This window comes from Crocodylus siamensis, chromosome 7 (genome assembly GCF_052110815.1).
Source record: "Crocodylus siamensis isolate JL-2025a chromosome 7, ASM5211081v1, whole genome shotgun sequence".
NCBI classification, from domain to species: Eukaryota; Metazoa; Chordata; order Crocodylia; family Crocodylidae; genus Crocodylus; species Crocodylus siamensis.
The window spans coordinates 87,938,368-87,953,649 of NC_143401.1; the positions used below are offsets into that span (position 1 = coordinate 87,938,368).

The 15,282-nt window shown below is 39.1% G+C and overlaps 1 protein-coding gene across 5 annotated transcripts in view; it reads right to left on the reverse strand.

Annotated features, from left to right (window-relative positions):
* ATRNL1 (attractin like 1) overlaps nt 1–15,282 on the reverse strand; it is a 1,104,086-nt gene that overhangs the window by 637,639 nt on the left and 451,165 nt on the right. For all 5 annotated transcript variants that reach the window (XM_090056522.1, XM_090056523.1, XM_090056521.1 and 2 more), the window contains exons 22-24: nt 5,545–5,639; nt 4,567–4,645; nt 3,165–3,322 (exon numbers count right to left, since the gene is read on the reverse strand). In XM_090056522.1, the coding sequence (XP_089912648.1) occupies nt 3,165–3,322; nt 4,567–4,645; nt 5,545–5,639 (332 nt within the window). The remainder of the gene's footprint in view (nt 1–3,164; nt 3,323–4,566; nt 4,646–5,544; nt 5,640–15,282) is intronic.

Consider the following 15,282-nt stretch of genomic DNA (forward strand, 5'->3'; position numbering starts at 1 on the left):
CTCACTGAGGTTTGTGTAGCAAGGAGGGCACAAAGGTGAATACAAGATGGGGATGCTCTCTATGCCACCTTGATTTTCCTGCTCCCCTCAGGGATTCTTCCCTCTCCGTTTCATTTGTCTCATTTTGTTCCACCTTCAAGGTGCATTGGACAGTGTATTTTAGAGCTTTTCTTTAGCAAATGATCTTTTCCTTAAATAGATTACTGCACTTTCCACTAGAGTGGGGGGTTACATCAGTGACATATCTTAGAAACATCTTGAACTTTGGTACATACTTCTACAGAGCATTATACATTTGCCCTTGTATTCAAAGCAGACATGCATTCAGCGCTTCCATCCTTATTTAATTACGGACTGAGTCCCACTTACTGTTAACAAGGTACCCTATGCCCTCAGTGGACATATGCAGAGGACACTTAAAAAAGAAATAAAGGTTACCCATAAACCAGTTCTTCATGATGGACTGAATAGTCATGTGTCCTGCCCACTCCCCCTCTTTGTCATAGGCCTAATAAAATGTGACTTTGTGGTGGCAGCGGAAGATGGCAATGTTCTTCCCTTTTATAGACATAGGTGGAACATTTGGGAACACTGAGGTGAGGGATAAAAGAGGGAGTGAATTTTTAAGCATCACTGCACTAACTGTTAATATTCAGAGCCCTTCTCAAAGAACTACAGTTCCAGGCAACTAACCTTCATTTCTGGAAGATCCTGACAACTTAGACTACTCTCTTATGGCATAAAGCATTAAATTGTGCAAGTAAAAGGCATAAGAAAGAAGCATGCCTAGTGCAGTTTCAAAGCTAATTTGCTTCTTATGAAATACAGTTTGCATTTCCCAATCTTAGATTTTTCTTTAATTAACTTGCATTGCCTGATAATGAAACATCTATCATTACATTTTTTTATGGCCTGTATCTGTCCTCGAAGTGCAGATGGAACTACCAGCAGGTTTCCTGGGAGCTCTGAGCATGAATAAGAGGTCAAAATTTATCCAGGTAAACGACTTACATAAAGACCTAAAGTGACAGTGAAAAGCACAATATGTTCTTTCCGCAGCTTTCCAGAAACATTAAAGACAGTAAGAGTAAGATCTGCAATAAAATTTAGCATATATTGGTTTTAACTATTTCTTGCGTAACTGAGCTCAGAACGTGGAACAAGTTGTTTCTAGCTCTAGTATTCCAGAACAATGCCTGCATGTCTTTTGGTGTAAAACTCCTGAATATCCTCTGGAAACCTTATCTCCTGCAGGAAAGTGGCTTTCTTTGTTACTCTGATGTTCACAGCATCTTGAGGTACTGTATGATGATACTAAGCAATATACAGTATTGTGACTTTACCATGTCACCTGTATATACTCTATAGGTGCATGATGACACTGTGCAATAAAGAATTTGCCAAAACTAGGTGTTCTTGTTTGAGCAATCATCCAAAGAGACTGCCCTTTTGGGACAGAATCCTAGTTTCCTTTTTCAAACCCAGCTGCCTTAGTGCCATTTTTGGCACTTGTATTCAGTTCACAGCCCTAATTCTACCTGCAGTGACTCTCTTCTATTTTATATCCACATAGCTATTGAACATGTGAGCTCTGGCAAGGCAGGCTAGGCTGTGCTTTGGCCAGGGAGGTACGCAGCTGCTACCTATGAACATACCTGGATAAGTGTTAATTTTACAAACTGTAGCCTGGCAAAACCCCACGACTAGCAGCTGCTATATACTGAAGGAGGAGGAAAAAGAGGGCCTTCCCATGTTTTAACCCAATAGACTAGCAGTTAGGTAATTGCTCAGTAAGGAGCAGACCCAGATTCTAGGCCCTTTCGCCCAGAGGAGTTTGACCCTACATCTCTCCAACTTCACAGCACACTACTCTAACCATCAGGGCACAGATTAGACATTACCCAGTCCCCAGTGCCAGTTAAAACAAACTCATCCCGACTTTGAGGGTCTGGCAGATGAGAAAATAACCAGCTAAGGTAAAAAGCTAAAAAAAAAAAAAGAGATTACATTTTAAAGAAAGCATCTCTCATGACCAAGCAAGAATTTATGGGATATAGCTCTATAGTGAATGCTACACACCCTTTTAAAGAGCAGGGTTTAATTTGGAGAAAATATATTTAACATACCATTAGGGGACATTTAGCATAACCCATAACTGAAAGAATATATAAGCTAAATTAAATATTTCTGCATCACTTTCCTTTATGGTTTGAAGATAATTGTTTTAAGCCAGCATCTAGAATGAAGGTGATTAGGAACTTCTCAGTCAGTGAAGATACACCCGATGAGCCCAGTATCTCTAGTTTGAAATGCCTGTGAGATGTCTACACTTATGTTCCTGTTCTAGTTGTCATAGTATGGAGCTTCAGGGCAGTTTGGCCCTACTCGGATTGCTTGCCCAAGACCATATTATGATTTTAACAATTAATTTTGCAAAGGTTAGTGCTTTAACGAAGCTGTCTGGAAGGCTTTCATTCAGTAACCTCCATGAAGTGAGTAATGGGAGAAAGATGCCCACAAACAGAGACATATTAATAGTAGCTAGAAAGTTCCCTGAAACTTTTAGCAAAACTAAGCAGCAATACATGAACCATGGTAGAAACTCAAACTTTACAGCCCGATCCTGTAAGAAACTTTCATTAATTCCTGCTGATATCACAAGAAAGTCAGAGCATTAAGCCTAGATCTAAAAAGAGAAAATGAATACTAATTCAATAAACTTTATCATGTCTACTATACAAGCTGTAGAACTGTAGCACACAATAGACATTAAGCATTTAACTAAGAAAAAAAATAATGATTTTCCAGAAATCTACCAACAACGTTATATATATATATTGTTCTTCACAAATATTTCCCTTATAAAATACGACTGGATTTTAAAATCTCGTTCTTTTTTGTATAAACATTTGTAAACAAAACTGTCCAGCATACAAAAGGCTGTAATTAATGGGATATAAATTACCAGGAATAATTACTCAAGTGGTTAGCCATTTGGCAGTATTCCTATTTGCAGAAAGACAAAATATATATACAGCACATCTAACCCTGGAGAATGTAACTGTACGGAATCATTTGTACAGTCTCAGGAGCAATGAAAATATTCATTTACGATACCCAATGAAAATCACCAGAAAACTGAACTGGTCAATATATATACTAACCTGTATTTTGATTGGCCATGAAAAATTGCTGACGTATACATAGAACGTGATGTTTGGGTTGCTTCGAAAGTTGAATTTTTCACAAGAAAAACTATCTCGGTATTCTTTGATGTTAGCCTTAGAAACAACAGGAATTTCTTCTCCAGATATTGTTCCAGCTAAAAATGTAAATGAATATTAAATTATCACAAAAAGAACCAAAGTAGTTTACTACAGGCAACTTTAATACTGGTAGTTCCTTACTTTTGAGCAAGTGACTCAGCAACCTTTTCTGTATACTATACACAAGTAATATTTCACCTACACAGGAAATTCACACAAACTCCTACCACAATTTCTGAAGATTATAAATGAAACATAAAATAAAGGGGAGATATACTTGGATAGGAATTTTATAGCAAATTTATCCTGGTTAACTACACAGCTAATATAGTTTCCTCTAGTAATTTACATCCCATTTCAATAAAAATTCATAAGTTACTAAAGTGTGGAAAGTGAATTTGTCTACATTATAAAATATTGCTATCGTGTCTCAAATGTTCTTAGAAATGTGAATAATACACTAGATAAACATATATTATTTCTTGTAAACCATCAGGCTTCTCACCAATTCTGTTTGATCATAGCACTGCTGACTTGGTGAAGTAAATAGAAGATAATGGAAAATACAGAATTTGCTAGCAAAGGTATTTTAAAATAAAGCTTTGAATACTGCACAAAAATACAGATAGATGCAACAAAATACAGAAGTTCTTGGGCTTCTTGAAACGCCTGGTTTTAGTCATTAAAATGTACAGTTTAACTTGTAAGCATTTTGCTTCTCCTTGGATATATTTTCAGAAAGTCAACAGAACCAATTCATAAAAACTTTCTAAATAAACCTTTTCTTCTTCCTTATTAAAGCAAAAAGAGTAATGGGGTTTAAAGTTTGGGGAAAAAGAGATAAGCAGCTCCTTTTATCAGCATACACAGAAGAATTTTATTATTTGATATCAATGTTAAGGTTAATAATTAAATTTTTAGCTTGAACACTGAAACAAAGAAATTAAAATATCTCAGTCTCCCCAGTAGTTAAGGGAGCAATTTATCTTAATTAAAATCACAGAATTTCATAACACTGCCATTTTTAAAATTTAAATAGAGTACAAGCATTTCCTACCAAGTAATTTTAATTGAATAGGAGAGAAAGTTAACATGTTAATGAAGCTTTGTTCAGATTGCAAATTATTATCTGAGCTTTAAGTAATATAATTAATAAAGGTATAATGCTAATAGAAAAAGAATACATTTTATAAAGTTTTATTATTCAAATCAGTAACAAAGACAATCATGTTAAAAAAAAACCTTAAAGGATCTCGAGATCATATGGGGAGAAATATATCACAACAAAATGCTTTCTTACCTGTAGAGCCAACAGACCATGTGATATTGAGGTTAAAGTTGTTTGATGCATTAATTGATATATCCAAATTTTTGTTTGACTAGACAGAGAGAAAACATATATTACAATTAATTTAAGTTATAACAAGCTGACTGTACCTTTGATGGACTTTTTAATTTTCCTTCCTTGATTGTTGACTGTAAATATTAGGATGAAATTCTGAAATCAATGGCAAAGCTTTCTGTGACTTGAACGGGGTAGGACACAATTATTAACATTAATACTGTTAACTACGAAACACTCACAGATCCCTCAGTTGCACAACAAACTTCTATTTAATTTAATTTCAAATATACAGCCACCCCAACTATGTCTAACCAGTTCTTTTAAATCACTCTCAGCCAGACAAGTTAAACTAGGGCCACAAGTTCAGAGTCTTGCTGGTTCTAAAACCGGGTGCTTCTACAACACCTGAAACAGCTTAAAACAGCAAACATCTTTAAAAAGGCAGCCTTTGTTGCAAAAGCTTTGTGCCATAACATCATAATTATCTTCTGCCGAAAATGTCTCAAGGAGGTCACAAGAACACACACCACAAAATATCATTCCATTTTATACAAATGTCTTGCAACAGGGAATGTCTCAGCAAGTCATTGAAAATTATAGTTCATTAGGGAGAAAAATAACAAACCTATTTTAGTTTGCCTGGATTGTGCCTGAAAAATGACAGCAGAAATATAATACTTGAAAGGAGTGGTTAAGAAAAGTGCAATATTAGCCATATATAGAATGCATTTGGAAATTTCCGTTTATCTTTGCACAAAGCTAAAGAAAGAAGAGAAGTGGTCTTCTATTGGAGTCAATAGGAGTCTTCCATGATTTCAACAGCTCTGATTAGCTCTAATGCCTGATCGGTACTTTGACAGAACTAAACTCATAATCAAACATCTCTTTTGTTCTGGGAATTTATATTAGGGTTGTTTAATTATATTTTCTCACCTGTTCGGGATTTGCTATGAAGTTTATGGCAGTGTGGTGGCGATCGTCCTCTTGTAATAAGCTGAAGGTAAACTGGTAGTCAATCAAAAGGCTGTCTGTAAGCAAAACAGAATTTAAACAAAATACAAGTAGAGTCCAGATGCAGATATATTTAAAATAAACACCCCCCCAACAACACCGTAAACAGATCACAACGTCAAACACGTTAAGAAAGGGAGCCTTTGCTATAAAATCTGTGCGCCATAATTATCTTCTGTTGAAAATTTCTCAATTACTGCACAAGAACACACACCATAAAATATCATTCAACTGTACACAAATCTCTTGCAACAGGAAATGTGTGACCCTAGTTTAACTTGTATACATGTATATGTGTATGTATGTATTTATTTGGCATATGGGTGTTTATGTATTCATCACTAGTGTGTTGGAGTAGTTAACAGGTATGAAACCAAGCATAACCTAAATTATGAAAAAAAAATCAGCATAAAAATGTACGCAGCTATTTTTATTGAATTGTATTGATACCAAGATAAAAACATCCTCATCATCATGTCTCTTGAATTAATCAGTTATTTCAAAATGTCTTATAAAATACATTAGGAGTATTTTTTGTAATAAAATTATTTCAGTATTCTGTTAACAAGCATTAAAATGTTTTAGTTGTATCGAGATACTTTAATAGCTTGTATTTTACTATGATGTACAGCTGAGTAACATAGCAGTTAGTGTTATTTATCTATATAATACTGAAAAATAAAAAACCAAAACTGTATCTACAGTACAAGAATACAGTACACAACTATGATACTACAATGATATGACTCATAATAAAGCATCACATTGGAATTAACTATTTTTATTTTCATGCTAGTGTATCTGTTGCAGAAAATCATGGGTTACAGTTCTACAGTGAAAGCTTGGTCCCACTGAAACAAATGTGAAAATGACTACTGACTTCAGTGAAGTTATGACTTTCTCTCTCGTATTTATTTGGTCAACAATATTCCTGACTTCTAAAATAAAGGAAGGAAGGGAGTGGAGGCTGCCTAGCAGTTCCATTTGATGCTACTTCCAGACAGCAATAACTACTATTCACCAATGTAAAGTCCTCTACTACTCCCTTCTCTAGTTTTCTGCTAGCCATTGCCACTTCATCGTTATTTACAACATATTCTTCTAAACACAAAACTATCAACTATTAAGCAGCCTGAAGATGGAGTTGGGGTAGGCAGACCATGGGGTGCATGGAGCTGACACTGGGAGATAAGGGTCACCCAGCACTGGCCCCACGTTTGCAGAGCTGACACCAGGAAATCCCAACACCAGCCCCACAGACATGGAGGTGGCATTGGGAGCTCCTTGCTGGTAGGGGCAGGGGAGCTTATTCCACAACCAGCTACGGGACTGCAAGAATAGGCTGGGAGCTTGTTCCCCGCTCAACTCCGCACTCGCAGAGCTGGGCAGGGAACAAGCCCCTCAGCCTGTTCCTGCCCCCCAGCTCCGCACTCATGGAACTGGGTGGGGAACAAGCTCCCCAACCTGTTCCACACCCCACCCCTCCAGCTCTGGGCTTACAAAGCTGAGCAAGCAACAAGCTTCCCAGTCTCCACCCACCATGGGGCCTGGAACTGTCCTAGTCAGGGGAAGGTCCTAGCCCCATGCCCTGATCAGGTGATCGAGGCATGAGGTTTGGAAAGAACTGTGGGTGTGAGACAGGTCCCAGACCTCTGCCCCCATCTGCCCGTGGGGCAGCTGGCAGCCCCTTCCTTTGCAGCTCTTTCCAAGTTCCCTAACCCTGATTGGGGAGCCAGGCCAGGAGCTCTCTGCTGCCAGGGCGGGGGAACATTATCTTCACTCCAGCAGCAGGCAGCCCCATGGAACCAGGAGACTGCTGTCTTCTGAGCCCAGTACTTCCTGCCAGCCCCTGGGCTAGCACCCAGAGGATGCTTAGAGCTCCTCCCGGTGACATCAGGGGCCCAGTGCAGGCCTGCAGGAAACTTGGTGTAAAGAGCAGCAAACCTCCCCCCCTGTCCCTGCATGTGTAGACTCCTTCCTGAAAGTGCTTACTCAAGAGTAGTTTACACCAAAGTAAACTTAGTCCAGATCAAATGCATGTGTAAACGCACCCCCCCATGTGGTACTACAGGCAGTCTGGTCCTTATATGAACCTCCACACATTACAGTCCAATATGGCAGGTTTCAGACTGGAGAAGAAAACGGTGGCAGGTGCTGGTACAGTCAAATCAGTGCAGAGGCCTCTCACTCTTAAGAATGAAAAAGAGGAGCTTGAGTAAAGTGCAGATTTAGGGGAATGAGAAGGCGGTATAGAAGGGAACTGGTTGGCTCTCATTAAACTAAAACAAAAGAACATTTTCAACCAGGACCCCATAGTTATCCATATAAACAAAAACAGTTTACTTTATTTTAGCTCAAAAGTTATGATTAAGCATGTTAGATGTTCTGAGGACCACTGTGCTCCATAGGCCATAAGGGACAGGCTAATATAAATATAGACTTGCCTCCAAGGCTTTCCATGATCCACCAGAGATGGCGGAGATGCTTGGAATCTGGAGAACACAAATATATAGCTTAAAAACACCATAACCCCTATTAAGCATAGGCTGAGAACTCTTACAGGTGCAAGAACGTAGCCAAAATAAAACTTGTCTGCTCAAAATTACATAACAGGACAATAGCATAAGTTGGAAACAGATCCAGGAGTCCTGTTTCCTAACCATATGCCTGTGAGATCAGTTTTTGCCATCTTATGTGCACATAGCTTAAAAAGGTTTAAGAGATAAATTCAAGCTGTAAAAAATGAAGTTACTTGTCATGCCTAAAAATAATTTCCTGGGAATGCATATTTTCTGTATTACTTTGGATTGTTTAGTTTTCATTATTGTACTGTAAAGCTTTCTTTTTGTCCTTTAGCTGTATGTCAGATCACTTATGTTAGTAACATCACAGATGCTATGTTTCTCTCATTTAATCTCAAGTTTGCGAAGTTAAATGCCAAAAAGAAAGGAGCTTGCTTTCAGGGAAGAAATGTTTATTCCAATGGTAAATGATGGTAAACTAAATATAACTTTACTATTTGAAACAATTTAGAATCAACTTCACCATTTTTCCTTGGACTTGCATCAATAACATAAAAACCATATATCAAATTACCAAAGACAATAATACAAATGGTATTACATATAATACATCTTTTATGCTCAAGGTATCCTGAACTGCTTTATGAGGCTACTAATTAATAGTCACTAAATTGCTGGTACATAAGTCTGCATGAACAAATTCAAATAATCTGAGAGAATTATCCTAGGTTTGTTCTGCTAGAAAAAATTACCTAGAGCCGTGTTTACTGACATTTGAACACTGAGGCCCTGAAGAATGGAGTGCTTGCAGTGCTGACACTGTGCAGCCAAAGGGAAGAGGGGCAGAGGGAGATGGAAAGGGGTTGTGTACATATCTCAGTGTGTTTTGCAGGCTTCTTTAGTCTGCCTGGCAACAGATGGCAGCAGTGCATAGGGCTACCATTGATTGGCTGGTCCAGACTGCCCATAGTCAGCCTCTTTTTTTCCTGCAACGCAATGTGAGGATTTTGAAGGGGGCATGCTCTGCTCCCTGGTGGTGCAACAGGGTCCAGTGAGCAACACTGGGTTTGGACAAATGTACAGTTTCTCAAGGGAAAGCCCCTGCTCACTCAGGAACAACCATGAGCGTACAGAGATTCATAATTTTTCTCCCAGGGCAAACGAGGCCATTCTGGGAGAAATATAACTTGGCAACTTCCTGAGTGTAGTGACCTCTCAGGAAAAAGAATGCCTCTACAGGCAGCAGACTGTCCTCCAAAATCCCACTGTGCTTTGGTTCTTTTTGCTCCCTGTAGCAGGTTTCAGGTTCCAGGATGTGGCTGGCTATGTGTACCAGGGATAGCAGCCTAGCTGCAGGTGGCAAGCAAGTGATGGCTGCCTATAAAGACTGAGCCAGCTGCTGGACATAACTGGCTTGCCAGAGGAATTTGATGCTCAAAGACTGAAAAACAGATGGAGAGACAGAGAGAGCGATACCAGGCTAGTGCCAACACCACCACCCAGGGTATTCTCTCAATATTTGCAAAGAAACTCCAGGGTTGGGTTAACACTTTACTGTTTTGTATCTTTTGCACAAGCTGTAATTTATGGGGTTGGTTGTGTCCTGTGAGGCAGGACAAATAAAGAGTGTGTGAGAGAAACCGGATATCCCACTATGCACCCTCTCCCACAGGGCCAGGAAGAGTGTGCGTTAGTCTCAGCCAAGCAGGGAGCAGAGCATACTGCTCCCCCCCCCCCCCCGCTGCCACATAAGTGTTTTGGGCTGGAAAAATGCAGCACTGAAGCACTTAGGGGGTGCTCCTGGCTATTTCAGTGGTGTGGAGTCCACTCAGGACACATCACAATCAGCCAACCTGTCCCCCTCCCCCACACTCCCATGGAATGCTTCATCTGCCCCACCATCTCAGCATTAACAAGCTACCTGGTACCTTGAGTTGCGTAGAAAAAACATATAAACCTGTGTTTATGTCTGAATCACTGAATCTCTCTGAACTGAATCAGAAGCTTCCGGTTCAATTTGGAGAGATTAACAGGTCTCCCGATTCGATTCAATTTGGATTCAGAGATTTGGCTGCCAAATCGGGTCAAACCTCTGCTAAATTGAATCAGCGACCGAAGATTCATGCAGCCCAACTGTACATAGGACGGACCTTCCCCACTTCCTTCCCTAATATGTCAACACTTCACTCCCTTCCCTGACCTTCCTTCTCTGCTTGAACTTCCAAAGAGGTAAGTTTTCCTCACAGGAAACCAAACCTAGGAGAGTTATCCTGAATGATTTGAATGTGTGTATGCAGCCACAGTTTCCCAGGGAGGCAGGGGGAGGATGCTAGAATACTGGGTTCTCTTCTGAAAGAAGCCACAGCATATATAAAATTTGCTCTCCCAGGAGAAAGTCTTCTGGAAGTGACTTAACTCTGGTTGTTTCCAGGTTATTTCCCCCCTCCAAAGTGGTCATTTTTATTCTGGGGGGGAAAGTCTGATTATATATACACTCAGGGTTTCTCCTGGGAGGGCAGCTGTTCTCCCAAGATAAACTCAAGGTCTGTACAAGGCCAAAGATAGTTAGATAGCCATAATGGTGGTGATTATATATGCAATAGCTCAGATAGCTTTGAATACTAGAACCTGCTTTATTCAGGAAGATGACAGGTAGTTATAGCACTGGAGTTACCTTGTAATCCTTTCAAAAGTACCAAGAAGTTTTTACCTTACTCCTGGACAGCCATACAAAATGGAAAGAAGCAAGTGTTGTTTAAGAATTCATAAGGAAGATACTTTTCACCTAAAAATTATGACTTTTTCAGTCCTCTAGCATTTTGCAGCAGAAAATTACAAATGTTTCTAAGTCATAATACGCCCTTTCATGATTATGGAAAGAGGCCTGGGCAACAAATTACACTGCTAAACTGCACAGTGGTTGATCTGAAGGTAGGGAGGAGCTGTTATAGAAATATGTGCAACTGTCTAAGTAAGCTTGCACTGCAGCAGTGGACTTTGGAGGAGAGAGCTGGTGATGTAGGAGATCTGTTACTAAGGAAACCCTCCTCCCTTCTTCTCAGGACTATGTTAGTCCCTGGCATGGGCCTCTTCACTCATGCAGCCAATGGTAGTATTTGTCCACAATACTCTCCCGCTCATGGTCCTACTCAGTCTATTGTAAGTATAGAAAGCCTCATATAACTCTCTCATAGGAATGAATAGCTAAATATGAATTTCAAGTACGAACAACCTAAATCACTGACTGGCTTTTGTAAATGAGAATTAAAATATATTTACAGCAAGGAAATTATATAAGCTCAGGATATATTCTTATGTGTTTTTGTTTGTTTTGCAATAATTGATCAAACCAACAGTGATTTAAGTATTTATAACCTTTATATAAAAAATGGGATTTATCATAAGCTTTTTCTGTGTTTATAAGACATTCACAAGAACAAATTAATTACAAAGAAAACCTGCAACGATTCCAGAAAAATGGAAAGTAAGACTCTTCTAGAGTAATCTTTGTACCTTGGTGAAGAATGAAAATGTTTGTTGTAATAAAGTGATTCTACATCATATACAACCATTACTGTATTGCCACTTTGGAAATGGCAACTAAAAGACACTCTTACACTGCTTTACTTAGATAGCTGGTATCTCACCTCAACTCTGGTCATTTTCAAAGCCTGCTCAATTTTGTGTGCATGTGATTACTGTATCATCACATATATATACTCATTTTTATTGGTTTATTGTATTTCTTTGCATTCTGCATGTATAAATGTAGAAGGGAAATCATAATTCTATTCAGGCCATAGATTCCGCCTTTGTTGTGAGCATATTCCCTCCCTCTCCCACGCCCAGTCCAAATTTATTCCCAGCACGTTTTTCATTCACAAAGTGTTAATTAGCTATAATGATTTTCTAAAAAGACTAGGCTGTTAAATGTCTTGAACACTGCATAGATTTCTTTCTTAACTATGGAACAAATTTTAATGAAGAGTATAAGACATTAAAAACCGGATGTTGTACTCTTTTAAAAACTTTTGACATTTTAGATGTTTTATAAAAAAAAAAATATGACATTTTAAAAATATTTTTCTTTTTTTTTTAATTTTTCACTATGCCATCAGTATAAAACATTATGGAGCAGACAACTGCCTATTTACTTTAGACTATATTTGGAAAATATTTGTATCTGTATTTTTTTTTCTTCATTCCACTTTCATGTTTGTTTGCATTCCTGCACTATATACATCATAAAGCATAAACACTTACAGATACTATTTATCTATACCATGGCTAAGAAAGGATAATGTGGATATAAAACAAAAGTATAATATGGTTCAGCCCCTACTATAAAAGCCCTCTCTTGATGCTGACTACCCAACCACCTATTGTTCTGTATCCAACCATCCCTTTTTAGGGAAGATCATCAAATGCGTTATTGTCCAATGATTCCAGGCACATCTAGATACTATCAGATCCCTTGACCCCTATCAATCTGGCTTTTGTCATGGGTATAGTACAGAGATGGCACTTGTGGCCTTGGTTGATGATCTTTGCTTGGAGACTGACAAGGGAAATTGTACCATTGATTTTTATTAGATTTTTCATCAGCCTTCGATATACTTAACTCTGAGGTGCTCGTAATGTGTTTATATTACCTGGTAGGGATTTATGGTACCATTCTTAATTGGTTCCTCAGTTTCCCAGCAAGGATGCCCTACAGAGTGGGAATGGGTTAGCGTTCACTTTCCCCTCCAGACCCTTCCTGTGAGGTCCACTACCATTCTATCATGTTACCCCCTCAATTAAACATATATCTGAGGTGACTTAATGGGATTGTGTGGAGAGCTGGAGTGAGATGCCATCAGTATATTGATGGCACGAAGCTCCACCTGTATCATCTGATCCTGTTCTTTACCCAATCCCAAGCTCCAGTTGAGAATTGGATGCCGGCAAACCAGCTGAAGCAGAAATGAGACAAGACAGAGGTGATAGCTGTCAGACATCACAACCTGGAAGTGACTGGGGCACTTATCCTCAATGTGTTTCAGTCTCCCCTTGATTTGAAGCCTTGAGGTGCTTCTAGATCATTTGCTGCCCCTGGATTCTCAGGTTTCTACAGCTGCTAGGAGCTCCTTTTACCAAAAACATTTGGTGAGAAGGCTGTATTTTTTTCTTTCTAATTTGGATCTGGCTACCATCATAATTCCTTTTATAGCCTCGAGTCTAGACTATTTCAATGCACATCTGGGGCTATCCTTGAAGAGCATCCAGAAGCTACAGCTGGTGCAGAAAGCAGCCTTCTGACGTACATGGGTCACCAGAACCATATTACGCCAGTGCTCCAAAATTTACACTGGCTTCCAATAACTTTCCACGAAAAAAACAAGGTGCAGGTCTAGGCGACCATAATTATTCTATGCAGGGCTAGAACTGCCACACTGTTAGCAGAGCCAAGCAGCTCAACACCTTTTCCACACCTAACCCCATTTGGGATGCATGTCACACATTCTTCCGCCTCCTTAGCAGACAAATCTAACATGTATACGCTCTAAGTCTACGCACACATGAGGACCAAAATATAGCAGTCATGGCCACTTCCATTCAAAAAATGCAATGGTGATATAATAGCTTTCATATAATCTAGATAACAGAGCACTGAACCAGGAAGCAGAAGACCTGGATTCTACACTGTCCTTAGCTTCAGGAACATCAAATCCACACTTTCCACCACCCAGGAGAGTTCCTTAACTAACCAGTCATTAGGCAAGCTTAGATGGGGAAATTCCCTATCTGACCTATGGAAGCTAGGTCACTGGGCAGGAAGGATTTAAGATTCATGGATCCAGAAAGAGAGGACACAGAAACAGCATGGCTGCAGAAGAACAATGAGGGAACTCAGCTAAAAGGACAAAGCCTTTGATTCTGTTCTCAGGGCTGCATATATATTTGTATTAAACAACCATTGTATACAATACAGATATAGCAGTGGAAACAGGAACCAGAGCACCATATCAACAGTTTCTATGATCAAAGACAGCTAGGGCTTATCGTTGTGGTGACCTTTTCATAAGTTTGGTTTGAATTCTACAAAGAACTCTTATTACTTTCTCAGTTAAGGCAGGCAAGAGTCATGAGAAAATTCAAAATGTCAGTAATGAGAACATGTGCAACAATAATTAGGCAAAAGAAAGCAGCCATTTAATTAAATAGCAAAATAAATTTTAAAGCAATAGTTTAATTTCAGCATTGCTATTTATTTTTAAGGCGCTATTTTCTTTCTTTGATGAGAGCAGACAATTCTTGATAAGGTTAATAGGAGTTTTGTGCACGCCTCCAGCAGGGAATAGACCTACTCTATTTTACTCTTAGTAAAATATTTCTTATCAGTTTCCTTTTCTTTTCTTTTTTTTTAAATTTTTGCTAAAAGTCCCAGAGAACAGACTGGGTGCTTACAGACAAGCCAGGAGACTTCTCTGACACCCTGTAATTACAGCACATTGGAGCAGACTCAAATAGAGTCTGCTGGAGTGTGGTAGTTATGCACTCCAGATAGTCTCTGCATCTTTTGTATCAGCGTCCCCATGCTTCAAAATGGCAGTGAGGGTGCACTTTAACTAAAGTTCTTTCAACGAGCGTTAGAAAAAGCACCCCCACCACCATTTTGAAATATAGGAACACTGACACACGAGATGCTGCCCCCCACAACACCTGGAGCATGTGTAAAAATGCACATTGAAACTAAAGAGAAGTCTCCAGAGAGCTAAAAATCTAGTGGGATAAACAGCAGTGCTACTATAATCAATCTTGAATATAAAGCCCTAGCAGAGACAGAATTACATCAAAAATATTTTAAAATAAGGTTATTAGGCTTGCAAAGTAAAGCATGCAAAAGTTAGGAACTGTCAGAATCAAGGATGACTATAAATTAAGGTTGGACCAGTTGATACAGTATCCCACAACTTTCTTGTAAGCAAGCTAAGGAAGTATGTGTTGGAAGAATGGAGTGTAAGGCAGACAGAAACCTAGCTGGATCATCAGGCTCAAGGGGTAGTAATTAATAGCTTGATGTCTAGCTGGCAGCTAGTATCAAGTGGAGTGCCCCAGGGGTCAATCCTGGGCTGGATTTGTTCAAAGTTTTCAT